Below are 27,699 nucleotides of genomic sequence, written 5' to 3'. Positions count from 1 at the left end.
AAGTATTGTTCAACTGCTGAAAACAAATAATGAATATGTATCATTCTAGGAATACATGGAGATTCTTACTAAAGGAGTTTCTCATGATTAATCTGTTAATGACCCATCCTAAGGATAGACTGTCAATAGCAGATCAGCTGTTTGCCAGAGCTGCTGCCTTCCAGAAAAACATTGTTCAGTACGTTGTGCAGCAGCCCGGAATGGTATTGCAGAGTCCCATTCAAGTAAACTATAGGTCATCAATATAGCAGGTCGTTTGGGGGTGCCCATTATCGGACCCCTGCCAATTAGCTGTTTGTCATGGCTGCTGAGTTCCAGAAATGCACAGCTTTGTACAGTGGCAGTGAATCACAGTGAACGCTCATTTCCATTAAAGTAAACAAGCCTGAGCTTGTAATACTATTGTGGGTCACTGCAACGTGTACAGAGATGTGCGTTTCCAACATGCTGTGGCTCCAGTAAACTGTTGAATGGTGGGGTGTCAGACTCCTGCTCATCTACTACTGATAACCTATCAATCGTTTAATCATTTAACAAACCCTTTAAGCCAAACTTTTGTTTTGTGTTTCACAGGTGCTGCACAGAAAAAAATAACTGCTCCTGACATGTTTACAGAATCTGATGATATGTTTGCTGCATACTTTGATGTAAGTGCTCTATAGCTTCACTTACCTTTTTTGTATAGTTTGTTGTATTGCTGTTAAATTACACTACATATCAAACACAGTAGTTTACCTATCTTGGGCTGTGTTCACATCTGTGTCAGAGTCTCCGCTCAGAGCCTTGGGCGCAAATCTGTCCTAAAATTCCAGACAAAATACATACACCATTTTGTCTAAGAAGTTGCCATAGGGCATGATGGAAGTCTGACAGACCCTGTTACAGTTGATGGAGCTCGCCCAGCACCATTTAGTTCCATTAGAGGATGGATTAGTTCCTGGCAGGGATCCTGCTTTGCTGCTGCCATGGCAGAACAGAAAAATTTAATTTATGAACAAACCCTATCTGCACTTCTTTCATAAAACCTGATTACAACTTTGCTAGCTTCATTTTTTTTCTCAGAGCCTAGAAGATTTTTAAGTAATTGCTGTTTGTGCTGTATTTCAGAGTGCTCGTTTTAGAGCTGCTGGTATCGGAAAAGACTTCAAAGAAAATCCAAACCTGAGGGATAACTGGACAGATGCTGAAGGCTATTACCGTATGTTTATATATATATTTTGCTTTGGCGATCTTTTACACAAGTAGTGTCTGATTTAGCAACCAGAAACGGTTGATAGCACTTTTTATACACAAGTTCTCTATAAGGCCTCCTGTACACGGGCGTATTTGCATTGTGGAGTTCGCGGCGTGTTTCAGCCTCCAGACTCCGCAGCGAATACTGTCCATAGTAATAAATGGCAAAATGCCATTTCCTCTCCAATTGCGATTTTCCGTTTGCGAAGAAAAAAATCGCAGCTTGCTGCGCTTTTGTCTGGGTTACGCACGGCCGGCATCCATTGAAGTCAATGGAAGCTGTCTGTCCCACGGCACATCTGCAGTGAGCACTGCTGAAGTATTGCGGGATAAGCGTCACCCCCCACTATCCTCCAGCGCCGATGGCCACTGCACATGTGCGACAGAGTGCCGGCGGGCACATCCGCAGCGAAGAAAGAAGCCACCGGACAGGTATGCAGGGGTCACCCACCGGGCAGCGAGTCAAACTCCGCTGTGAGAATCCTGCATGCAGGTTCCAACCCGCCCATGTGCAGGATGCCTAAACAGGTAAAAAAAAATGTTTTATTATTGTATGGTACTTTATGCACACCCTCTACTTAAATTAAAAACACATTTTAAGAGTTTAAGATGTCCAAATTTAACAGCACCCCCATTCATTTAGGCACTTAGACCAGACCGCAATGGTTATAAATGGATGGATTGTTGGAAGTACAAAACAGAACTCTTGCTTGTACTGTTTACTGTGTATACTTATAGCTAAATATGAAAAAGGTTTTATTAAAAACATCCCAGAGACTATAAAGTTAGCACCACAAGGCTATGTTTACACTGAGTGGATTTTGTGCAGCGTTTATGCACAGAGATACGCTTTTCAAATCTGTGGCTAGTATTGCAGACTTTTCAGCAGATTTTCTACACATAAAAATTCTACTGTGGAAAATCCACACCAAGTCTGCAAGTTTTGGTGCAGATTTAAATGCCACAAATTTTCTGTGTGGAGGGTCTGCATGGAAGATCCACGGCACATCTGCCCCGAGAGAAAATTCCAATTTACGCTGCAGTGATACATACCCATTTTAAAGTTACCGACACTCTAAGATTACTTTTCTGAATAAACTGTGTGTGTAAATGAGGAATAATAGTGTTTCTAGGCATGTTATAATTTCTATTCTCCATTTTGTAACCTGTTTTCCCCTTCTGTAGGCTGTACTTGTAATTGTCAGTTTTCCCTGTGCTAGTTAGAAGAGAATGACTGTTATATCACCTTCCATAAACCACACACTGAAAAAGGAGATCTTGCTCCTTATCTCACATGCACTCGGCAGCATTGAGGACATTGTAGAGCAATAATAACGAGTAGTGTAGATGTGAATCTAACACTGGTGTAAGACAGAAAACCTACTAGAAGCAGCAGCATCTGTGTGCGTCTCTGCTATGGTGTCCCTTCAGCAGCTCCTACCTCCTCATCCTCCCTCTGCATGGACAGCAGTTGTAATCTGAACTTTTGGTGTATGGATATTATCAGTAAATGCAGAGAGAGTGATCACTGTATTTATATACATGGGAAACTTTCTAATCTTTGTGCTGTTGATGTAAGATAAGTGTAGTTCATTAAGTTTTCTCTTTTACGTTGTTTCAGGTGTTAATATAGGTGAAATTTTGGAGAAACGGTACAATGTCTATGGATACACGGGTCAAGGTGTGTTTAGTAATGTTGTGCGCGCTCGAGACATGGCAAGAGCTAATCAAGAAGTCGCGGTCAAAATCATTAGGAACAATGAGTTGATGTGAGTATTAACTCGCCTTGCATCCTTATTGCTGGATTCATTTTGCTAAATTGCTTAATCAGTATTGATTTAGTGTGACTTGACTTTCTTGTAATGCTGCATTGTCTGTTTACTTCACTGCTCCTTTACTTGTTAACATCTGCATCTTAGCTCCTCTTCACATTGAAAGGAAAGGTGTTCTGGGGGATCTATTGTACAATGGATACCAAAGGCGGCCGAAAAGTCCTAATGATTTACAGTAGCATACATTTTGGCGTCTTTTGTTTTTATGCCAAGAATAGCATTGCATGCTCATATGCAAATGTGAACAGAGCCTTAGCTCTTTCAGGAAAATGTATGTTGCATATTTTGAGCCACTGTTACCCTAATTGCTGATCTTTTTACCCTTTGATGCTAAAGCCAGTTTTGGCAGTTACTTTGCTTTGAGAGACCCAAACCATTTTAATCTTTTTTGGTAATACAGCTCCATAAGTTTCTGTCATGCAAACCTGTATTTTTTGTTGGCGACTTTTTGATCACTTCCATTTTTCTGGGGGAGCTGGTGACCAAAAACAGCAATTTTGGATTTTTTTTGTAGTCATTTTCTTTTAATAGTTTCAACCCCCATTCCCTTATCACCTATCCTATGGATAAGGAGTAACTTCATTTCATGGGACTACCCCTTTAACGTGATTGCTGACAGGATGTCCAGAAAAATATTTACCTTTTATAACTACTACTTGATCTCTTATTTCCATCTTCAGAATACTTTGTATACAGTACTGAGCAAAGTTTTTAGGCAGGTGTGAAAAAGTGCTGTAAAGTAAGAATGCTTTCAGAAATATAAGTGTTAATAGTTTATCTTTGTCAATTACAAAATGCAAAGTGAAAGAACAAAAGAGAAATCTAAATCAAGTCAATATTTGGTGTGGCCACGACATATTCCTGACTTTCATCAAGTGTACCTAGAAGATTTGATGCTGTTTTGAAGGCAAAGGATGCACACACCAGATATTGTTTAGTTTTCTCTTTTGTTCATTTACATTAATTGACAAATTAAACTATTAACACTTCTGTTTTTGAAAGCATTTTTCCTTTGCAGCATCTGCCTAAAACTTTTGTACAGTACTGCATGCATGTGAGAGCGTTAGAAGCAATTTACAGGCTGCACTAGCCATACTCTGCTGCATTGTTTTTGAAGGGCAAAGTTCAAAAATGCCTCAGCTCTTTGATAAATATGGCAAGTCACCAGAGACCGTTTGCATGGTTCTCTTACACCAGTTTTACAGCTAACATACGATGAAATGTTCCCCGTAGTATATCCAGGTATGCAGATTGTCCTTTTGATGTATTTTTTTTCCTTAGGCAAAAAACTGGCTTAAAAGAATTAGAGTTCTTGAAGAAGCTGAATGATGCCGACCCAGATGACAAATTTCACTGTTTGCGCTTGTTCCGTCACTTTTACCATAAACAGCACTTGTGTTTAGTGTTTGAACCACTAAGGTAATGCTATATTTTCAGTGCAATGTTATTTTGCCCTTGGTATGCATTATATTAACTTGTACAATTAATTACTTTTCTCCTTCTTGTTCAGTATGAACCTCAGAGAGGTTTTGAAGAAATATGGTAAAGATGTAGGCTTACATATCAAAGCCGTCAGGTCGTACAGTCAACAGCTCTTTTTGGCTTTAAAACTTCTAAAAAGATGCAACATCCTTCATGCTGATATTAAGCCTGATAACATACTGGTAAGTGTGTGCTTTTTTTTGTTAATACATAGATTTTGCTTACAATATAATTGCCGAGTGGGAAACCTCTCACTATATGCAAGCCTATGTGTCCATTATCAATTTCAAAAAATTACATGTAAAGTAGAAATTATTTCCCCCCTCTCCTCCTCTTGCTGTGTTTGAGGTGGGTGGGTTTAATTGTATCGACAACCATGGTGCTGTTTTTTTTCTTGGACTTTTGTACTGAGAAGTTATCAAAGTTTAAGTTATTGAGTTTAGAATAAAGACGTCTGAGGGGGACCTAATGACTATAAATAAATATATCAGGAGACAATACAGATATGTCTCCCATCATCTATTTATATATCCAGGACTGTTCCTGCAACAAGGGGACGCCCTCTACGTCTAAAGGAAAGAAGGTTTCTACACCGACATAGAAAGGGGGTTCTTTACTCTAAGAGCAGTGAGGCTATGGAACTCTCTGCCTGAAAACTTAGTGATGGTGAAAATGCATATGTCTGCTTAGAGCTGTAAAGTTAATTTATTCTTCATGTTCGATGCGTTGGGACAAATGAAAAATAAATTGTTTGCAAAGTTTTGCATAGCCTTTAATTTCCTGCTGGGGAAATCAACACTTAGGGGGCTGCTTAATCTGTCAATAAGACCAGGTCTCCATGGTGCAGAAAACTCTGCTGCAAGTCTGCTTGCGGATTTTGCATTGAATTTGCATGTTTTTAGAGATGAGCGAACACGCTTGGATAAGTCAGTTACTTGAGCGAGCCCCGCTCTTCTCGAGTAATCGCATTCTTGTCAGAGTGTGCGAGGGGCGGCGGGGGAGAAAGTGAGAGAGCTCTCTCGCGCGCGCGCTACCCCCCCGAGCTCGCTCGTGTAACTGACTTATCTGAGCATGCTTGCTCATCTCTAGATGTGTTACATACAAAGTTCACTGCAGATTTCACCCCTTTGCACTGAATAGGGAAAATGCTTAGTAGAAAACTACAGCAGAAGTTGACATGCTGCAGATTTTAAAAATTTGGACTGCAGGTCAGTTTCTGTGTGTAAAAATTCTGCAGCATGTGGATGAGGTTTATTCAAATTGGGGGACCAAAGTGCCCTTTTTACAAGAATCAGTCATGGTAGTATTCTACAAATATGAGTGAATCTTACTGGCGTTTTCCTTTCTGTAGGTAAACGAGTCCAAAACCATTCTTAAACTTTGTGACTTTGGATCCGCATCACATGTGGCAGACAATGATATTACACCATATCTTGTTAGTAGATTTTACCGGGCTCCTGAAATTGGTAAGTTCTAGTTTTACTCTCTGCCATAATTTATATACTACATGTTCAGTTGCCTCCAGAAATTTGAAAACATCCATTGTAAAAGTGTAAATTTTGGAAGTAGTCAAAAATCTTGATTCTTTGGGATGTATGTGTGTGTTGACCGCTGCGGCGGAGGATCGCAGAGTTTCTCCCATTGTTTTCAATGGAAGACCTTGCATCGCGTGCACCTAGCACGTGGTGTGATACTGCCCCCGGCCTCATTGAAAACAATGGGCTCTGCGATGCGCGAGCCTGCAGAAGAATAGAACATGCTACGATTTGTTTCCTGCATGGCATCGCACCGTGGTGCCATGCAGGAAAACATCATTCGTGTATGACCCCATTGAAAACAATGGGGTTCATATTTGTTCATCCCGCAATGCACATATCCTGCGCGATTTTCTCACCCGTGTGAAGGCAGCCTGACTCTTCAAATCTGGAAATAACTTCAGATTTCAGACTACTCAAAACATCCTTATTTTGCCTGTGTGACAGCCTTTGCATACTATCTGCATGCAGCGGAGCAACTTCCTAACTATTTTTGTGGTATACATTTCCAGTTTTGGTGGAGAACCTACTAGAGATGATTACCTAATTGCTGTATTAGTGCAGTCTTAGTCAGAACGCAATATCTTATCATAATTTGCTTGCGATCTTGCGTCCCAAGACTGTGTAGCTACAGTGATGCTGGGAGTTATTGACTACTTTCTTAGAAAAGTCAGCAGAGATACAGAGCGATGTGGAGCCTTTTTTTCTTTTCAATTGAATGGATTGAGGGTGGGGTTCGTTTCAAAATAATAGGTAGCTTTAGACCATAGGGTCACTTCTTAAGCTCTCTTGCATAATGATGTCCCTCTGCTTCGCAAAGTGCTGTGCAAAATGTTGTTGCTATATAAGTAAGCGTGATGATTGTCTATGCTGACAGAAGTTGCACTAGAAAAAATCTTGTCTGGCCAAGCCCTACCAAGCACATTAGTACATGCTAAATAAAGTAACTCGTATGTTTGCAATAGATACAGAAACTGCCGTGTACTCCTAGGCATGGCACAACAGGGGGCTGTTTTCCCTGTAGCTGCTATGGATGACTTGGTTACAGTGGAAAACTGCATAATAAAAAATGATGGCATCAATGTCCCCAGAGGGTCTTTATAAACCCTTTCGGTGACTTTATGTGACAAATATATACATTTATTATTTTTCTAAATCGGGTCTCATTTGTCCTGACCTGGGCATCTAATACCCCGCCCCTCATATCTCATCCCCTCCCTATTTTTAACTAAGGAAAGATATGGAGCGGCAGGTCAGGTTCCACTTGCCCTTTTCAGGATAGTTACTCCCTTTTTATCATCTAAATATTCTAGTTTAGGACATTATATGGGCTGCCAGGTGTTTCTTATATAATTTGATTACTAATAAAATAGAAATTTTTAGGATATAGTACAGTTTTCTGCGAATTTCCAAAAATATATAGATGTATAAGTAAAGCGTCCTAAGTGTCAAGAAAAATATGGCACACATTATTTTGGCCGCTCAGTAATAGAAACATTTGAAAAAAAAGTTAAGGTGGGAGGGGGTGATTAAAGGGGTTGTCCCGCGGCAGCAAGTGGGGTTATACACTTCTGTATGGCCATATTAATGCACTTTGTAATGTACATTGTGCATTAATTATGAGCCATACAGAAGTTATCAGAAGTTTTTCACTTACCTGCTCCGTTGCTAGCGTCCTCGTCTCCATGGTTGCCGTCTAATTTTCGCCGTCTAATGGCCAAATTAGACGTGCTTGCGCAGTCCGGGTCTTCTGCTGTCTTCATTGGGGCCGCTCGTGCAGAATGCCGGCTCCGTGTAGCTCCGCCCCGTCACGTGCCGATTCCAGCCAATCGGGAGGCTGGAATCGGCAATGGACCGCACAGAAGCCCTGCGGTCCACAGAGAGAGAGGATCCCGGCGGCCATCTTCAGCAGGTGAGTATGAAGACGCCGGACCGCCGGGATTCGGGTAAGTACTACCCGGTTTGTTTTTTTAACCCCTGCATCGGGGTTGTCTCGCGCTGAACGGGGGGGGGGGTGTTAAAAAAAAAAAAAACCCCGTTTCGGCGCGGGACAACCCCTTTAAGCCAACACATGTACAAAATCGCTTAGGTCACTTTAAGATTGAAATACTCTGGTCATTAAGGGGTTACAAGATTACTGTTATAAAGATAAACCTGTAAAAATGACAGGGTGTTTTATTTTTTTTTTCAATGGGTTTCTGATGATTGGTAATTTTATTTCTCTACAGTAATTGGAAAAATGTATGATTATGGAATCGATATGTGGTCTGTTGGTTGCACATTATATGAACTTTATACTGGAAAAATCTTGTTCCCTGGAAAAACTAATAATCACATGCTAAAATTGGCTATGGACCTGAAAGGAAAAATGCCTAACAAGGTAATGTAACATTTTGAGTACTTCTAAATGGTTACGCATCTCTTTGTGTGGACAGACTGAATAACCAAGATGAAGCCGTATCTTTCATAAAAACTGGACTTATCACCCACAGCAAATTTGTATATAGATATGATAAATGCAGAACAATATTTAGAGAAAAATATAATTTCTCATCCGTTGCATTGGGACGCAACTTAGGCCGTGGGTATAGCTACTGCCACTAGGGGGCAGACACTAAGCAAAGATTTCTTTTTTTCAAAAAAACATGGAATTAATTTAAATGGACTTGCTTCTTTATATATAAATATTCTGTCCTTGTCAGCTGGTTGTTTTGCTAACACTGATCCCATGTCAGGCACTCTTAGGGGGAATGCAGACTGCCGAGTCGGATTCTGACTCTGAGATTCTCGCAGCGGGATGCGACCCGTGCCCCTGCAGTGACCAGCAGCTTGCTTGTCCGGCGTCTTCGCTCTGCTCTGTGGATGTGCCAGCCGGTGCAGAGGCGGCGCGGCAGTGCGAGGCTCGCACTGAAATAGGACATGCTGCGATTTTGTTATCGCACGATTTTTCCGCAATCAAACTGCAGCTGTCTTCATAGGATTGCATAAAGCAATGCAATCCAATGGCAGCGTGCAACGACGGAAATTCCGAGTGAAATCTCGCCGCAGAATTTCTGCCCATGTTCATTGAGCCTGAAAGATAAGATTTTCTCATTCCATCAGCCTCAGGAGCTACTTTTAAAGTGCTGCTGTGTTGACTTTTCAAATTCAGAGGCGAGAATCTGTAGTTTAGACCAGAACACAACAGTCTGTGGCCATTAGTATACAACAGACAAAGTTGTAGCGTCAGCTGCAACATAGTAAGAGTTCCTTATTGTTTTTTGTTTACTTTACTCATTTCTCATTTCTTTTTCTTCCTAGATGATTCGGAAAGGCGTGTTTAAGGACCAGCACTTTGATGCAAATTTGAACTTTATGTACATTGAAGTTGACAAAGTTACAGAAAGGGTAATTTATTTTTCTATATTCCTTACTTTGACTTTAAAAAAAAAAAAAAAATCAATCAGACTACCGCTAAGTAATTTAATTCTTTAGTGACATGGCCTCTCTTAGACCTTAGGATGCGATGATTTTTGAGAGATTTTCATGGCCACTTTTCAAATAACTTTGTTTCTGTTGACATGTACGTATGAGGGCTTATTTTTTGTATGACAAGCTGTAGTTTTTATTGCTTCCGTTTTTTGTGGTACACATAATGTACTGCATAATTTTTCATTCATTTTTATTTTTTGGAGGGCAGAAAAAAACCTCAATTCTGCCATTGTTTTTGTTTTTTGTTTGCATGTCCACCAGTGGTTCAGATTCCGCATGTGGGAGCCCACAGTGGAATCCAACTCTGCCTGTGGCCGAGGACACTGTGATACCTGCTTGGGTACTGTGCCGTTCTTCTTTTTCTTCACAGCTTATGTCTGTGGAAGCACCGGCCGGCGTGCTGTGGCACATGCGCAGTGGAGTTTTTTTTTGTTTTTTTTAAAACTCATGCTTTCCTGCGGTATCCGCGGCCCGTCTGCAATGTCAATTGTGGACAGGACGCAGATTGAACAGCTTCCATTCGATGGAAGCTGTCCATGCAGGATCCACACTGAAATGAAGCATGGCGCGATTTGTTTTTTTTATTTATTTATTTATTTTATTTATTTTTCTGGGACAAAAAGGTCCGAAAATCAAATCCAGATGCTTTATTTAATTTGCAGATTAACCCATGTATACCTATAAGCGGCTTGATTTGCGGATAACCCGCCAATCAGATCCGCCTTTGGACATTGGGCTTAAGTCATGCAGCATGAATGACATGATACATTTTGTCCTCTGGGTCGTATGATTACAATAATAGATTATATATTTTTTTTTATATAGGTTTTTTCCTTCTTAATGGTAAACATTTCTTTTGTACATCAGTGTTTTCAAAGCCCTGTGATGGCTTGTTTTTTTATGTGATGAGCAGCCATTTTTTTAGTACCATTTTGGAGTATATATGGCCCTTTTTTGGTAGGGGAAATGAACAAAAAAAGCATTTGGTTATTCCTTTATTTATTTATTAGTTTGTAAATTTAGTGTTTACTATGCTTTAGGCCCAATGCACACGGGTGTATTTGCATTGCGGAATCCTGAGCGGACGTTCGCCTCCGGATTCCGCAGCAAGCACAGCCCATAGACATGCTTTGCAAAAACGCTTTTCCATGTCCACGAGCGGAAAGCAATAGCAATTTTCCGCTTGCGGAGGAAAAAATTGCAGCATGTCCTATTTTAGCGCGATTTCCACATCGACTGCTTCCATTGAAGTCAATGGAAACCGTCCAATCCGTTGTCCATCGCTAGTGACAGCTGCAGACAGGGTGCGGAATCTGCATCATCGCCTAGCGACAGCGCAGAGTCACCTGTACTGCGCATGTGCCGGCCAGCCCAGCCGGAACATCCACATTACAGAAGAACACTGCAGACAGGTACGCAGGGGTCACCGGCTGACCCAGCCGTGTGCATTCGGCCTTTAAAAAAGTGTGTTCAATTTATTGTACTGGTCGTTACAAACGCAACAATGTCAAACATAGGTTTTTCATTTTTTAGCATTTCTACAAAAGCGGTAGAAAAGTGCAAAAAAGGATATTTATGTCCCTGCAGGGGACTTGAACCTGTGAACCTATGATTGCTTTATTAATGCATTGCAGAACGTCTGCACTGAAATGTATTACCACTAATATTAGCGATCATAGGCTATGGCAGATCCAGATGCCATTGTCTGGCGTCCGGTTGCCATGGCAACCAATTGGCCCTTCCCTCTGAAATCTTTACATGCTGCAATCAATTCTAGGCATAAGCCTGAGAAAAAAATGTAGTGACACTGCTATGTTTTTGATATTGTACCTGCCAATATCTGATGTGTCTCCTAATCCTCGCTTTTTAAATTGCAAGTAGTGCATTGCTAATACCGCCTTCATTTTTGTGGATGCTGGATCCTTCGGTTGTCTTCCTGCAGAAAGAATAGTTAGAATCTTTTTTTTGTTTCTCAAAGGGAGAAATTTTCTTATTTTGTGTCTTACAGGAGAAAGTTACCGTCATGAGCACTATTAATCCAACAAAGGACTTGTTGGCCGATTTAATTGGATGCCAGAGGCTGCCCGAAGACCAGCGTAAAAAAGTTCACCAACTAAAGGACTTGTTGGATCAGATACTAATGCTGGACCCGGCTAAACGAATAAGCATCAATCAAGCACTTCAGCATCCTTTCATTCAAGAAAAGATCTAAATGTGGGAAATGGTTTGAGTAGTTCACACCAGGACTGAAGACCTTCCACAGCAGCTTGTTAATGTATATAAACATATAAATATTTCCCTTGCAAAGTTGAGGAAGCTTGTATTGTTTGAATTAAAACCAAGGGTTTATTTTACTTAGTTTTTTTTTCTCTCCAATCAACTGTCTGAAAAATTGTGATATCTGTACTTTTTTCACTATAGAAATGCTTGTAAAATGGCAGAACTGTATAATCAGTACCAATACAGTTTGCTTTGAAAATTGTATTTGGGAAGACCAACTTGCAGTTCTGTTTGGATGTAATATTTCATTTTTAGCAGTCACGGCTCATTTTTTTTTCTTTTTGTTTTGAGAAAAAAAAAACCAAGAACATGACCAGCATAAATGCTGTTTATATTCACATTTTCCTAGGTTGCGTGTGCAGGCCTCAACAGCATGCCCTTGGTCTAGTCAGTGCCGAAGGGAGGCCTATTCCCTCTGCCTATTCCTTCTTGAGCCTGCCTGCAGGGATGGTCTCTTCTTTTAAAGCAGGTTGTGTACAACTTACGGTACACTGAAGGTAAGCTAAACCATCAACATCACTGGTATTTTAAGATGTCATCTAAATATATAGATATGTTGTCATTTGACAAATGCAAATTTGGTAGCTAAGTGTGGCAACGTTCTGCTCTTGCATGTTTCACAAGTGACCTACTGTCTTTTTTTTTTTTTTTTGTTTCGTTTCGTTTTGTTTTCCCGTAATGTTTTAAGTTGGACAATATTTGTGATAGTTCAATCCAAATTTTCTCTCCATCTAATTTTAGCGGAGCGTGTTCACTTGATGGAAGGGGTGCGCCTTCAGTGTACTGTTTCTTAATTGTTTTGTTGTTTTGTATGACTTTTTCCCCCTCGTTTCTTTTCTTAAAAAAGGTCCACAAAGTGGGAAACCTACAGCAAAAATGTGCAGTGTCCACGGTTACCTTTAACCCTTTCCAATCCACTGTCTGACATCTGAAGACATTATGATTTAAGGCTGTACAGTCCCGATGGTGGAAGACGCCCTTCGGGGTTCTCTTACTGTATATTGTCACCTCATGCAGTACTGGCTTTAGCCAGCAGATAGCGCTGTTGTATAACTGCAGAAAAATAGTAAGCCCCCCCCTAGGAAAACCAGGATACGAATTGGATTGGAAAAGGTTAAACTCGAGGCACAAGTCTGCATTTTTGATGTTTAAAGAGACAACCGAGCTTTTTTTTTTTTTAATGTTTTTTAAAAAAAGCTCCTATTAAAATGCACTTGCGCGTATCCCTTAACAGCACAAAAGGGGCATTTCTTTTGTGACCAAGGATGTATAAATTGAAAGCTCCCTTTTATGCTGTTAGTAGAAAAAAAAAGTCTGCTAAAAAGTTTTTATTTGTTTGCTTCATTGTTCATGATCATGTTGTCTTTCGATACAGGAATAAACTCTCCACTCTTGAGCAAAGAAGCTGCTTTTTAAAAGCGGTAATTGCTTCTTTACCTTTTTATTTCTCTTGTAAATGAAGCTATTTGTTAAAAAAAACAATGTCTACATGCTGTTCCTTTTTTGAATAAACCGTTGAGACTCACTTATTGTCAAGTGACAGGTGTTCTACTGCATGTTCAGTGATCCATGCAGATATCTGTATGTTTTCAGTATGCATCATTAGATAATAAAGTCTTTTTGTGAACCAGGTTATCTGTAGCCATTTCTAAAGCATTTATTTTGGAGCATAGCTGATCAATTGGGTAGCACCACTAATAGTTGATCCACTTATTTCAATAGTAGACTGTGGTTTATTGTTATGTATGCTGTATTTGGAGAAAGAGGCCATCGATGAGTAGATTCCAATGGCTCTTGACTTTTACAATACCAAATAAATTTGTAATGCCCATACTCCTTATCAGTGTAGTGTGTTTTTTTTAATGGTTTTGATATTGACTAATGTTTGTGCTATTTTCTCACTTTTCCTCTTGATGGTGCTGAATGGAAAATGGAAAGCAAGACAAGGCCTCCCAACGGCTGGTTTGCTGAGACACCATCTTCATCTTCCTCACAAGGTCATTCTTGACAGCATGTGTAGATAAGCATTTCGCAAACAAACAAAAAAGTGCAAAGCAAATGGTTTTATTCGTTTTAACACAAATCTTAAAACACAAACCTCTGGATAATTTGTAGCAAGTATTAGCATATTTGGTTTGATCACTTAGCAACTTAATGGTGAATTACAACAGAATCCTAACGTCCCTCTTTGCAGGGCTACTTTCAGTAATGAGGTATATAACAGTAGTGCGATGGGCTATTGCCTGGTACATGACATGAATTGGAAAGCATGTTTTTAATACTCAGGTTTCATCAGTAGTCACACATTGCAGAAAATATAAAAGTTACCATTTCAAGAAAGAAAAGGAGCACACATCAGATGTACATTTTAGTACAGTAGAAGAAAACGAAATGCAGATTGATCTGCATTTTTTGCCAATTTCTTTGAAAAGATAAAGTTGCTGGTTAACCTGTCTCTTTTGTTTTAGATGGAGTTTGACAGAAGAAGATGGCATGAAGACCCGAACCAAGGTTTCTGTTTTCCAACAGAATGCTTAAGTAGCTTTGGAGACAAACCTTGATATACCTTGTGAAAGTATTTGCGTTCTGAATACAAAGAGCAATTCAGCTTGTCATGAAATGTGCTTAAGGATGCAACTGATGAAGCATGGAAGCCCAGCCTAAATGATGTAAATTCAGCCCTGAAAACGGAGTAGCTTATTTAGCATTATTATTTTCAGTGCATAAGTCACCATACATAGAGTATATCATTTGAAAGAAGTATTGGGCGAAACTGCTTCAAGAGTCTATTAGAGTAGGTTCTGCGTAGCAACCAATTGAATTTCAGTTCATTCAGGGGCCCTTATGAAACTGAAGGCATCATCCAGTTTGCTGTGACCCTCGCCACTGCCTTGTGCTAGTTATGCTAAATCTAGAGCGAAGCATTATTGCAAGGGGAACATTTCTCTGCAATATGGAGCCATAGAGACTAGAGTGTGCGCAGAGTCTTTATGGTACAGCTCATATGGCGTGTACATAATGCCCAAGATGGAAGTGTTATTCATTACTCAGATGTCTGTAAATGGAAAGGCAATGGACTGGTGCATCACATTGAAATTTCTCACAGTCTGCTTTACTAAATACTATACATTATTTATTTGTAAAGCAACCCTCCAGGCCTGGACAAAGATAGATGACTGCACCAGCTTTTCTGACTAGCTGATGTACACTGTGTATTAGTATGCGTCATTAGTTTAAGACAGTTGACCAGTGCTGCCCATGTGTGCCGTGCTGGCCCATCAAATCAGTATGTAGTGTCTTAGACCAGTGTTTCTCAACTCCAGTCCTCAGGGACCGCCAACAGGTCATGTTTTCAGGATTTCCTCAGTGTTACACAGGTGATGTAATTATGGTCGGTGCCTCAGACATTGCACAGGCGTTCTTATTATAGGATATCTTGAAAACATGACCTGTTGGGGGGCGCTGAGGACTGACGTTGAGCAACGCTGCATAAGACTACCCATACATACTAACATATAGTGTGGAGTTGGTAGTCAAAGAAGTAGTACAGCCATCTTTGTTTGTCCAAGACCAAAAGGTTGTTTTAAGGGATACATGCAGATTTTGGTGTGGTATTTTCGGCATCTTTAAGTGCATCTTGCGGAAATATTCAACACGTGACAAGTCCTAAGGCCATTTGCTGAACTTCCCAAGAAACTTATGAAGAGTCCTGTTAACATGCAGACATTCCATTAACAGCTTGCAAAATGATTTATGGTTATTTATCATATAAATGGTTTGGGGTGTAATTTTATATAGCTTGATCTTTTATGATGATTCGGTCTTATATCTTGGGAGTTGCAGTTTTACAATATTTTTATTTTGTATGTGCATGATTTTTTTTTGCTTCAGGCATTTGTTCTCCTTGGATACACTATGGGGAATAAGAGCACGAATGTTGTGTGTGTATATATAGCTGTTTTCCAGCAGACTTTAGAAGATAACAAAGGCCTTCAGGTGTCTCCTGTTATCAAGATCTGATGATCCCATTGACCAAAATGAGTCGTTGATGAAGTTAATCATCTCCTCTCCTGTACAGTTACTTTAGTTCTTATAAGCCTGTGACAGTATAGCGTCTCTATTGTTTGCCCTGTTTAAAATTATATACTCTACAAGAAAATATTTTTCAGTAACCACTTTTACAATGACACGGTCACTAAACTCCTAGCCGTATCTCCTTCCAGAACTTGGAATTAATGGTGGGAAATGCAGCATCAGACAGGGAGCTGATAAGCAGCCCCTATGAAGCAACTCAACTTCTCTGAAGACTATGAGAATGACTTCTGAAAAGATTAGTTCACACAACAGGAAATCTCCGCCTGTTATTAGGCTTAGTGCTCAGTCTGAAAAATGCTGAATTTTTTAAATCTTTCATTTTTTTTTTTTTTTAAATGTACATTTTGACATGGAAAATTTTAAAGCAAGCACCAAAAATTGTTGGAAAATTGTCTTTACCATAAAAAGTATTATACAACAGGTTAATTTCTGGTGAATCATGCTCTTTTTAATTTTGTGCCGTGCTATGCAGTAATTCCTAGATTAGAATGAAATTCAACTTCACGCTTTTGAAACTGAGCATATTCTTAATGCAGCAAGTTCTTTTGGGTGACCATACACATTAGATGTATATCTGTCGAACTTGCCAATTATGCAATATGTATGAAGACATCCCAACTCTTTCTTCATGACAGATGTTGGTGGATATAAGGATTGGGCAGCAGGATTTGAACTACCCAGTCCTTTTATTCTTATGGAGATAAGCCCCTGCCGCAGGTGTCTGGCAGCAGCTTTCTCTGTACATTCAGAGCACACACGTGCTCGGCTGGGTGTTTATCTGTATAGGGGTGTCGAGCAAAATAGCTGTCAGCCAAACAATCAACTGGCCAACAAGTATCTAATGTTTATGGCTACCCTTGGACAAAGATTAAGCCAACACAATTACAATTTTTCAGAAGCTCTTAAAAAACTGAAAATCTTTTAGTTTTGGTTCTCTAAAGGTCCATTTAGATGGGACGAATGTCCTCGCACTTCCCCGCCCCTCTCTATTGACTTAGCATAGCGGCCATTCAATACTGAGCGGCTGCTATTTACACTAAACGATCAGCATTCAGCTCATCGTCCACCGTTTATGCAGCATAAATGATGGACGATGAGCAGATCGCTCAGTGTAAAAAGCGGTTCAGTATTGAACGGCCCTATTCTAAGTCAACCGAGAGGGGCGGGGGAGAGCGAGTAGAGATCTCTTCTGCAGCCTCCTCGCTGTGAGCCAGTGATACTAGCTCCCATGCAGCAGCATGAGTGCGAGTATGTGCGGGGACAAGTGTCAGCCATCGTTTGCCCGACATTTGTCCCGTCTAAATGGGCCTTAAAACATTCACATTCTGTTGAGCCATAAAAAACATAATTTTATGACTTAATATATACTTAGGCCTCCTGTCCACGGGCGATTTTTCACTGCATTTCCCTCGGCGATAATCCTATAGGATAACTGTGGAAAGCAGAGCTCAAATGTCCATGAGCGGAAAATCGCGGTTTACTGCTCGCTTTAAAAACCGTGGCATTCTGCGATTTGCCGTGATTATCCACGATGAACCTATCATTATACATAGATCAATTGCGGAAAAATTACAATTCTTCATTCATCATGTACCAATGTTGAATTACAAGCCAGAGCTGTATTCACAGTTCTGCATACTGTGGAGCGGCTCTCATTTTTTCCAGTCTGGGAAATGTAGTATTTTTTAACACTTTTTAAGGTGTATAGCAGAGAAACTTGCTTTGGGCAAAATGTAGGCACATACTCAGCAACCTGTAACATGCTACAGTTTTCATGTATGCGTATTAAATGGCAGTATACATAGCACCAGATAATACCATCAGCACTGTACGCTCCGAATGGGTACAGATCTTGGAATACTGCCAAGAGCAGTGTATACATACAGTTGTTCCAACAGAACTTAGACGGTAACAGGGACCTTCAGATGTCTGATCTTGTCTGATGCTCCAATTGACCGAAATGAGTTGTTGAAGAATTTAATCATCTCTTATATAGCTTCTTCTGTTGCTACAAGCCTGTGAAAATATAGCTCCTTATAAAATGACCCTGCCATTAACTCCTGGCCGTATCTTCTGATATCTGGAATTAATGGTAGGAGATGCAGCATCAGCAGGATGAGGGTCCAAAGCCACCTCTGTGAAACCACTTACCCGCCCTGCAACTTTCTGCTGACCTTTACAAATGTCACGGGACAGATGCGGCTAGGAGTTGGTGACAATGTTCTTCATCTGGTCTTACATTTTGTGTGGTTGCTTTGTGATAATTTCAACATAATTTTGCTCTAATTCACTTCTGTTTGCATTTGGTTCCTCTTAATATTCTATATATTAAGGAGAAGTAGGAACATTATTGCACTGGTATGCATTCACTAAATGCTTCTTGTCGTAGTGACAGTCATAATGTAATTTTGTTACCTCAAACGCACAAATATGCCAGAACTAGTTTCATAGTAAGTTAAATTCTAGTATGCTTCGGAAAGTGGTAGAAAACTACAGTACCTAAAGTTGTCTGGTGCTATTTTTTTGTGTTTACATGATTGTCACTAGGAATGGATTTGTAAATCTGACAGCAGTCTAACAACAATATGGACTGGCAGACATTCCCCGAAGGGTTGCCCTGTTATCAGACATGGATCAGAGAAGTTGACGTTAACCTGGCCCTTCTTTTGTTTTGTCTTGGTTAATGAACTTAGCAGCTGAATTGATGGCTACAGCAGCATTCCTGTAAGGTTGTGTTCACACATGGCATTAGTTTGGTTTTTTTTTAAACTGCAATTAAAAAACGCATTACAAAAAGCATGCAATTTTCAAAAACCACCTGCGTGGTCTTTTTTTTTTTTTTTTTAACCGCATGTATTGTTAAAAACTGCAAGAAGTTTCTTAGAAACACGCTTGTGGTTTTTAACGATGCATGCAGTTTTTAAAAAAACGCACGTGGCTGTTTAAGGACGGGTTCTCACACACCGGAATCCTGGCGGAAATCTTGCAGTTTGGCCACAGTGAAAAACCGCGAGATTTCCACCAGGAAAGCGCTGCTTAAAAAACCACGGCACTTAGCCGCGAGTTTTATAGGGGCCTGGCCGCATGCTTTTCCGTTGCGGCTGGCGCTCCCATAGAGGAAAGCACGGCCGCAGCAGGGGGAAAAAAGGGACATGCTGCGTCCGGTGAATCCGCACCGCAACGCCGGCTTTGCCACAGCGGATATGCCGTCCCGTGTGGGCGAGATTTCTGGAAAATCTCGTCCACATGGCTGGCTAACCCCGGGATTAGCGGCCGCAGGCGGATTTGCCACGGCTAAATTCCGGACAGAATTTCCGTGGCAAATCCGCCCAGTGTGAACCCAGACTAAAACTGTATGTGGTTTTTGATGTGGTCTTTAATTGCAGTTGAAAACCAGCACAAAAAACAACACATAGGAAAGCATTCTAAAGCGATAATTCACTGGACTCCGGAGCACACTTGAATGGCAAACCACCTGTGTTAGGTGTTGACCAATAGGTGTTGCAATTTAATGAGTTTTACTGTCAGTCCGGGGGCATATCATTAAGGTTTTATTCTTGTATAAATTCTGTCTGAATTGACTTATTTTTCTTTTCCCACATAGGGTAATTTGTGTATAGCAGAGAGCGAACTCTGGGATTGGGACCAAGCGTAAGCAGATTCCTGTTGTGACATACGAATACGCATCAATAAAACTGTCTGTTTATAAAGTGTCCTGTGATTTTTATATTGACTGGTGGAATTTCTGGGGAAGAAAATTCTATTCCAATTGGATTCTTAAAGTGACCATCTGAGCCTGGACAAACAAAGATGGCCGCAGCACTTCTCTGTCTACCTGATGCACACTGTACAATAGTATGCATCATTATTCTAAGACACTACACCAGCTTTGATTACCCAGCTCTGGCCAGTCGGAACAGCATGTAGTGTCTTAGACTATCAATATATACTAATGTACAGTATGCATCAGGTAGTAAGGGAAGCGTTACACCCATATATGTTTATCCAGTCCTGGAGGGTCGCTTTAATAGTGTTACATAATAAGCCTTCAAAGGGTTTTCTAACAACTTAAAATTGCTTCACAGCCACATTGTCCTTCCTGTTTTTTTGCTGACCAATCGATCACTATAGTAGATCACTGCTGTGGTCAGTGATTGGCTGCAGCAGGCACAGGTCCTGGTCAGCAGCAACCAGTAGGGACAGAGTGATTGTGAAGCAATTTTAGGTTGTGGGGAAAACCCCTTTTAATGGATAGGCAACCTAGAAAATATGCATGTAAAAATCCGTTTTGAGATTGCTTATACATAATGACCCCTGTTCACCTCACAACTGGAGCCTTCCATCAGAGGTGTATATGTTGGGAGCACTCCCAATGTACACTGAATAAGAACTTGGAGGAGCAACTCTCCCCCATCTTCCATCCTCCACTCTCCAGGAAAACTCTAATGTAACTGACCTTATATGAACAATTTCTTTGTTGACACTTTCAAAAAAGAACATTGCTCAATAATTAGTTAAGCTCTCACCAACTACCATGAACCAAGAAAGATGGGGTGAAGAAGAGAGCTTGCAGGTGGGATACAGGGAGTTGTCATTGGGGTAAGCTGGTAAAATGAGCAACCAGGAAAGGAGCCGAGATGGCGATTATGAAGGGGCCACTTACCGAGGTAGCTGTTTCACATACATTGGCATTTGCTAAATGGAAACTTTCTTTACAGGACACAATGGGATAGTTTCCTCCACTTTTCCATCCTTTTTTATTTTATTTTTTGCAGTATTACTAGCCAGACGAAGGCCTGAAGGACACTTGCTTCCATCTGACTAATACAGCCCTATGGACATATTTAGGCCTCATGTCCACTGGTTAAATGTAATTTTAAATCCGCAGCGTTTTTCCCGCAGCGTGATCCGCGTCCCATAGGGATGCATTGGATACACGCAGGTAGTTAAATACCTGCGGATGTCATTTTCCCTTCAGGCGCGGATTGCGTCTGGGAAAACACCCGCGGCATGCTCCACTTTAGTGCGGGTCTCCCGCGGGGTCGGCTTCCGCAGGCTTCTATTGATGCCTATGGAAGCCGTCCGGATCCGCGGAACACCCGTACCTGAACATCTCTCTGGCGCAGTAGCGCAGAAGTTAAAAAAAATTGGGAATGCCCGGCACATGCGCGCGGCACGCTGCCGGCGTGCCGAGCACATCCGCCGGGCCGAAGAAAGAAGATCCGGCCGCGACGGAGGGAAGATCTGCAGCGTCCGGACAGGTAAGTTTAATCTTTTTAGCCTCATGTCCGCGGGAAAGGAGGGACCCGCTGCGGGATTCTGCATGGAGAATCCGCGGCGGGCCTGATTTACCCCGTGGACATGAGGCCTTAGTGTGTATGTCAGGAGCTTTTATAACAAACCCGCTAAACATGGGGCCTCACTTGTATTAAGTGTAATAAGTGATTTTACAAGTACTGCTTAGAAACCACTTATAACTGCAGTTAGAGCAATGACTTTACGTGTAATAGAATAGAAATTACAGGTTGTTAGATGTTTATCTCTTGTATCTTCAGCCATGTACAAAAACAATTGTAGTGCAGAACTTCGCAGAATTGTTTTTCTATAGTATCAGTCAAAAGTTTGGACATGTTTTTCATTGAACTACATGTTTGTTCTTGTTTTTTTTTTAGTTTTTTTTTTATCCTACATTGTAGGTGCATATTGAAAACTATGAAGGAACATACATGGAATTAAGTAGAGAACAAAAAGTGTTAAACCAGAATGTTTTATATTTCAATTTCTTCAGAGTAGCACCTTTTTACTTTGATGACAGCGTTGCACATACTTGGTATTCTCTCAATCAGCTTCTTGAGCCAGTCATCTGGAATGTTTTTCAAGCAGTCTTGCATGATGATCCAGAGGTGCTGAGCACTTGTTGGCTATTTTTCCTTCACTCTACAGTCTAACCCCAAACAATTTTGATTAGGTTTAGATTGGGTGATTGTGGAGGCCATGTCATCTGATGCAGCACTCCTTGGTCAGATAACCCTTAGGCTGCATTCCCATGAACGTATATCGGCTCGGTTTTCACGCCGAGCCGATGTACGTCGTCCTCATGTGCAGGGAGGGGGGGGAGGGTGGAAGAGCCAGGAGCAGGAACTGAGCTCCCGCCCCCTCTCTGCCTCCTCTCCGCCCCTCTGCACTATTTGCAATGAAAGGGGCGGGGCTAAGTTCTCCGCATTAGCCCCGCCTCTCCCCATTGCAAATAGTGCAGAGGGGCAGTGAGGAGGCAGAGAGGGGGCGGGAACTCAGTTCCTACTCCTGGCTCTTCCATCCTCCCCCCCTGCACACAAGGACAATGTATATCGGCTTGGCGTGAAAACCGAGCCGATATACGTTCGTGGGAATGCACCCTTACATTGCTTAGAGGTATTTTTAGGATCATTGTCCCATTGAAAAACAAATGAAGGTTCCACCAAAGCCCCATTTACACGCAACGGTTATCGTTCAAAATTCTTTCAAACATGTGAGTGATGGTCGTTGTGTGTAAATGCTACTATCGTTCAATCTTTGATTGAGCGATGATTTTATTGTGAGCTTGAAATCCATCGTTCAGCCAGAAAGTAGATAACACAGACTGCATGCTGTGTTCTGCACGGGAGCAGATGATTACATTGTATTCAGCTGGCAGCCCATGCGAGAACAAAGGAGCTGATTGCAGAGCTCAGACCCACCTGCTGTGTTCTGCATGCAGCTCCTGGAGGCTCATTTACATACAAATGAAGCTAATAAGGTGCTAATGGGCATTAGTGCAAAATGATCATTAGAACTGTCAATCTTTAAATAGTTTGAAAGATTGTCTTTGCGTGTAAATGAGCCTTTAGTGCAAACTCTATGGGATGGCATAATGCTGCGGTAGCAGCATTGTTGTATATTCAAAATTTAAGGCACACCTAACTGTGTGACCAGCAAAACGCTGTCATTCCACTTCCTCCATGCTTCACTGTGGGAACCACACATGTAGAAACAAGACATGCAATTAGTACCAAGAATCTCAAATTTTGACTCCTAATACTAAGGTACAGGTATTTTCCACTGGTCTAATGTCCATCCCTTGTGTTTCTTGGGCCAAGCAATTCTCCTCTTGATGTTTCTCAGTAGGGGCTTCTTTGTAGCAAGTTGACCACAAAGGCCTGATTCTCGCAGTCTCCTCTGAACAGTTGCTGTTGAGATGTGTCTGGTAATTGATCTTTGTAAATCATTTATGTGAGCTCTAATCTGAGGTGCTGTTCAATAGTTACCTGTCTCAGAAACAGCCATTTGCATCATAGCATTTGATGGTTTTCATGACTACACTTGAGGATACCTTCAAAGTTTTTGACAGATTTACTGTCCTTCATGTCCTAAAGTAATAATGGACGGTTTCTCATAGTGAAGCGGTTCTTTCCATATTGTGCTTTACAACAGTAGTTCAATAGAGCTAAACACTGTATGGGACCGTGTACCAATCCTGCCTCTGGATAGCACAACTGATAGTCTCAAACACATTAAGAAGGCAAGAAATTTGACAAATTAACCTTTTCCAATGCAATTTGTATCCTGGTTTTCCTAGAGGGGTTACTCTTTTTCTGCCGTTATACAATGGTGCTAACTGCTGGCTAAAGCGAGTACTGCATGAGGTGACACGTTGGATAGGCTCCGACAGCAGAGAAGCTGTCAATATACAGTAAGAGAACCCCAACGGAGGTCTTCCAACATCGGAGATGTACAGCCTTAAATCATAATGTCTTCAGAGGTCAGACAGTGGATTGGGAAGGGTTAACTCTTGACCAAAAAAATCTGTTAATTGAAAACCCTTCCAGGTAACTACCTCATGAAGTTTACTGAGAGAATGCCAAGAGTGTGCAAAGTTTTTAACAAAACAAAAGGAGGCTACCTAAAATATAAAACATTCTGGTTTAATGTTGTGTTTTTTTTATTAATATAAATGCCTCTGTCAATTCTAAATCCACCGAATGATGTTCGGGATTCCCATACCCCACCCCACCCCCGCGCGCGGTGAGATCGGGGGAGCTGTGCAGGTGTCATGGCAGCCAAGGGCCTTCGGAAAGGCCCCAAGGCTGCGTTAGGAGACTGCCTATCAAGCCATCCCCGTGGGGTGGCTTGATAGACTGCCTGTCAAAAAGCAGTATGACGTAATGCTATAGTATTACGTCATACTGCAGAAGCAATCAAAGCATTGATGGTTGTGGTCCTCTAGGAGGACTAAAAAAGTGTAAAAAGAACAAAAAAAATTTTTTACTAATTATTTAAAAAAATCCTTTTGCCATACTTACAATAAAAAAAATCAAAATAATAAACCAAAAATACGTGTTTGGTATCGCTGCATCCGTAAAAGTCTGACCTATCAAAGTAATGAGGTGAACGTGGTCCGAAAAAAAAATAAAGCCAGAAATGCACTTTTTTGGTCACCTTATCTCCGAAAAAAATTTAATGAAAAGTGAAAAAAAGTCAATTGTATACAAAAATGGTTCCAACGGAAAAGACAGGACGTACCGCACAAAATGAGCTCTCACTCAAATATGTCGACAGAAAAATAAAAAGTTATTGTGCGCAGAAAATGGACACAGAAAATAATTTTTTAAAATTTAATATCTTTAAAAAAAAACTATATAAGTTTTGTATCGTAGTACTCGTACTGACCCGTAGAATAAAGTGATTGGGTCATTTTTGTTGCAGTTTGTGCGCCGTAGAAAAGGATGCACCGAAAGATGGTGGAATGTCGGTTTTTTTCCCCTATTTCTCTCCACTTAGAATTTTTTAAAAGTTTTTCAGTACATTATGTGGTACAATAAATAGTACCATTGAAAAATACAACTCGTCCCGCAAAAAACAAGCCGTCATACAGCGACATCGATGGATAAATAAAGGAGGAAAAAATGAAAATGGAAAAAAGCAAAAAAAGCTCTGTCACTAAGGGGTTAAAGTGGGGTGCCCAGAACTGGACACAGTATTCTAGATGAGGTCTTAGCAAGGAAGAGTAGAGGGGGATAATTACCTCAAGTGATCTAGACCCTGCTTCTCTTAATACATCCATTGTGTTTGTCTTTTTGGCTGCTGCACCACATTGTTGACTCATGTTCAGTCTATGATCTATTAGCATACCCATGTCTTTTTCACATGTGCTGCTGCTTAGCGCAATTCCTCCCATTCTGTATGTGCTTTCTTCATTTTTCTTGCCCAGATGTAGGACTTTGCGTTTCTCCTAGTTAAATACCATTTTAATAGTCACTGCCCACTGTGCAAGCTTTTCTAGATCTTTTTGAATACTCTCTCTCTCTTCCCTAGTGTTTAGCTATCCCTCATAGCTTTCTGTCGTCAGCAAATTTGATCAGTTTCCCATCAATTTCCTCCTCCAGATCATTTATGAAAGTGTTGAACAACACTGTGCCTAGGTAAGAGCCTTGTGGTACCCCACTTGATACATTCTTCCACTTGAATGTGCAGCCATTTAAGACCACTCTTTGGGTTGATCAGGGAAATGCGGTGAGTGATCATACTCAGTCAGTGATACTGTCATAGAAGGAAATTCGATTCATCTAGCATGACTTGTTACAAACCCATGCTGGCTCCGGTTAATTACTCCCTTTTCATCCAAGTACTTGCATACATGCTGTTTAATAATTTCTTCAAAGATCTTTCCGGTATAGAAGTCAGACTCACAGGCCTGTAGTTTCCTGGATCCAGCTTCTTCCCTTTTTTGAAGATAGGGACATCATTTGCCCTTTTTTAATCTTCTGGGACTTCTCCTGTTCTCCAGGAACTTTCAAAGATTCTGGCGAGTGGTTCAGGAATTACCTCCGCTGCTTCCTTTAGTATCCTAGGATATAATTCATCTGGACCTTGAGACTTGAATTCATTCAAGTTAGTTAAGTGTTCCCTCACCATCTCTTTGCTTATAGATACCCTGTATTCTTTTATTCCCCCAATAGCACAGGGAAGATACAAAAACAGATACAAAATAGGAATTTAAAAGTTCGTCCTTCTCAACATCATTCTTAACCAATTCACCATTTTCATCTTGTAAGCATCCAATAGCATCTTTGACTTTTCTTTTGATTTTGACATCCCCCCCAAAATCCTTTTTTTTTATTGCTTTTGGCCTCTGTTGCAAGCCTCAACTCATTATTAGCGTTAGCTTTTCTGACACTTGTCCTACAGTTTCTGAAGACTGCATTATATTCTTCTTTAGATATTCCCTCCTCTTACCATTTGATAAACATATTTTTCTTTGTTTTTAACATGTCTGCAAGTTCTGAGTTCATCCATCCTGGTTTCTTTAAATGCTTCCAATTCTTCCTTCCTTTTTTTTGGTTATTGTTAACGATTGTGCTTTGAGAATCTCATTTCGCAATATTTCCCAACCTTCTTGGACATTTCTGTCCTTTCCGAACATCCAGTCAGTTGATTCTTCCTACCCTCTTTCTAAGTTCATTGAAATCTGCCTTTCTGAAATCCAACCTTGAGGTCTGAGTTTTCTCAGGTCTTCCTCCCCTTTTTATCCAAGATACAATGATAGCATGATCACTGCCTCCTAAGGACCTAGTCAGCCTTACTCCCTCAACCATTTCCTCCCTGTTGGTAAGATTTAGGTCCAAGATAGCAGATCCCCTTGTTTTTTCTTCAAGCTTTTAGGAAGTTAACTTGTCAGCAAGAACGGATTAGAATTTGTTTGATCCATTACTTTTACCTGAGAGAGATTCCCAACAAATGTCTGGATAGGTAAAATCTCCCATGATCACTATGTCATGCTTCTTTGAGAGCTTGGCCATCTGATGTAGAAAGAGTTCATCCATATCTTCTGCTTGTCCAGGCGACCTATAGTAAATGCCTCCAATGGTCTCCTTTCTGTTGTTCTCTCCTTGTATTCTTACCAAAACAGCTTCTACAGAACTCCCATGCTCTGAAGTTTGAATCTTTGTGGAGATGAATGTTTTCCTAACATACAACACAACACCTCCTCCCCTTTTATTAGGTCTGTTTCTTATAAATAAGTTGTATCCTTCAAGCCTTGTATTCCAATCATGTATTTCACAGCATATTTCTCTTCCTGTTTTAGGCGCTCCAATTCTCCTTGCTTGTTTCCCATGCTCAGTGCATTTGTGTAAAAACATTTTAGTTTGTGATCGGTGTCTCTTGCTCCACTACTTGCCTTCTGATTTTTTGTCTTTGTTCTTTCTTTCCACTTCTAATAGCAAGTTTCTCAAATGTATTAACTGTATATTTTTACTTTCACTTCCTTTCCCATATTGTTCTAGTTTAAAGCTCTCCTACTGAGTGAAGCAAGGCGCCCACCAAATATATGCTTACCTGTTTTTGTAAGGTGTAACCCGTCTCTGGCAAGCAGTCCATCATATAGATAATTCACGCAATGGCCTAGGAATCCAAATCTTTGCTGATGGCACCATTGATGTAGCCAGTTGTTCACGTCTAGAATCCTGTTTCATCTTCTTATTCTATGGCCATCCACTGGGAGGATGGAGGAGAAGACCACCTGTGCTCCTAGTTCCTTCACCACCTTTCCAGGGTCTTCAAAGTCTCTGCAGATAGTTGCAAGGTCCTTTTTCGCAGTGTCATTTGTCCCTACGTGAATTAGTAGGAATGGGTGGTGTTCTGTAGGACTGAAGAGTCTTGACAGCCTATCAGACACATATTTGCTTTGTGCTCCTGGATGACGGCACACCTCTCGTGAGGTGTCAGATCTGCAGACAGCAGCCTCTGTTCCTCTC

The 27,699-nt window shown here is 40.8% G+C and overlaps 1 protein-coding gene across 16 annotated transcripts in view; it reads left to right on the top strand.

The window, feature by feature from the left end:
- PRP4K (pre-mRNA processing factor kinase PRP4K) overlaps positions 1–19,638 on the top strand; it is a 53,651-nt gene extending 34,013 nt beyond the window's left edge. The window contains exons 7-19 of one of the 16 annotated variants that reach the window (XM_066579326.1): positions 574–647; positions 1,108–1,198; positions 2,855–3,002; positions 4,347–4,484; positions 4,576–4,729; positions 5,899–6,013; positions 8,311–8,462; positions 9,383–9,469; positions 11,562–12,330; positions 13,209–13,254; positions 13,776–13,830; positions 14,302–14,502; positions 19,533–19,638. In XM_066579326.1, coding sequence (XP_066435423.1) covers positions 574–647; positions 1,108–1,198; positions 2,855–3,002; positions 4,347–4,484; positions 4,576–4,729; positions 5,899–6,013; positions 8,311–8,462; positions 9,383–9,469; positions 11,562–11,765 — 1,163 coding nt within the window. In that variant the 3' untranslated portion in view covers positions 11,766–12,330; positions 13,209–13,254; positions 13,776–13,830; positions 14,302–14,502; positions 19,533–19,638. Of the gene's footprint in view, positions 1–573; positions 648–1,107; positions 1,199–2,854; positions 3,003–4,346; positions 4,485–4,575; positions 4,730–5,898; positions 6,014–8,310; positions 8,463–9,382; positions 9,470–11,561; positions 14,503–19,532 lie in introns of all 16 variants that reach the window. The other 15 variants (XM_066579323.1, XM_066579328.1, XM_066579322.1 and 12 more) reach the window with 15 other exon arrangements.
- The last annotated feature ends 8,061 nt before the right edge of the window (positions 19,639–27,699 follow it).

This window comes from Eleutherodactylus coqui, chromosome 9 (genome assembly GCF_035609145.1).
Source record: "Eleutherodactylus coqui strain aEleCoq1 chromosome 9, aEleCoq1.hap1, whole genome shotgun sequence".
In the NCBI taxonomy this organism is placed as follows: Eukaryota; Metazoa; Chordata; class Amphibia; order Anura; family Eleutherodactylidae; genus Eleutherodactylus; species Eleutherodactylus coqui.
The sequence above is the reverse complement of the archived record's forward strand: the minus strand, read 5'-3'. Positions and strand labels throughout refer to the sequence as shown.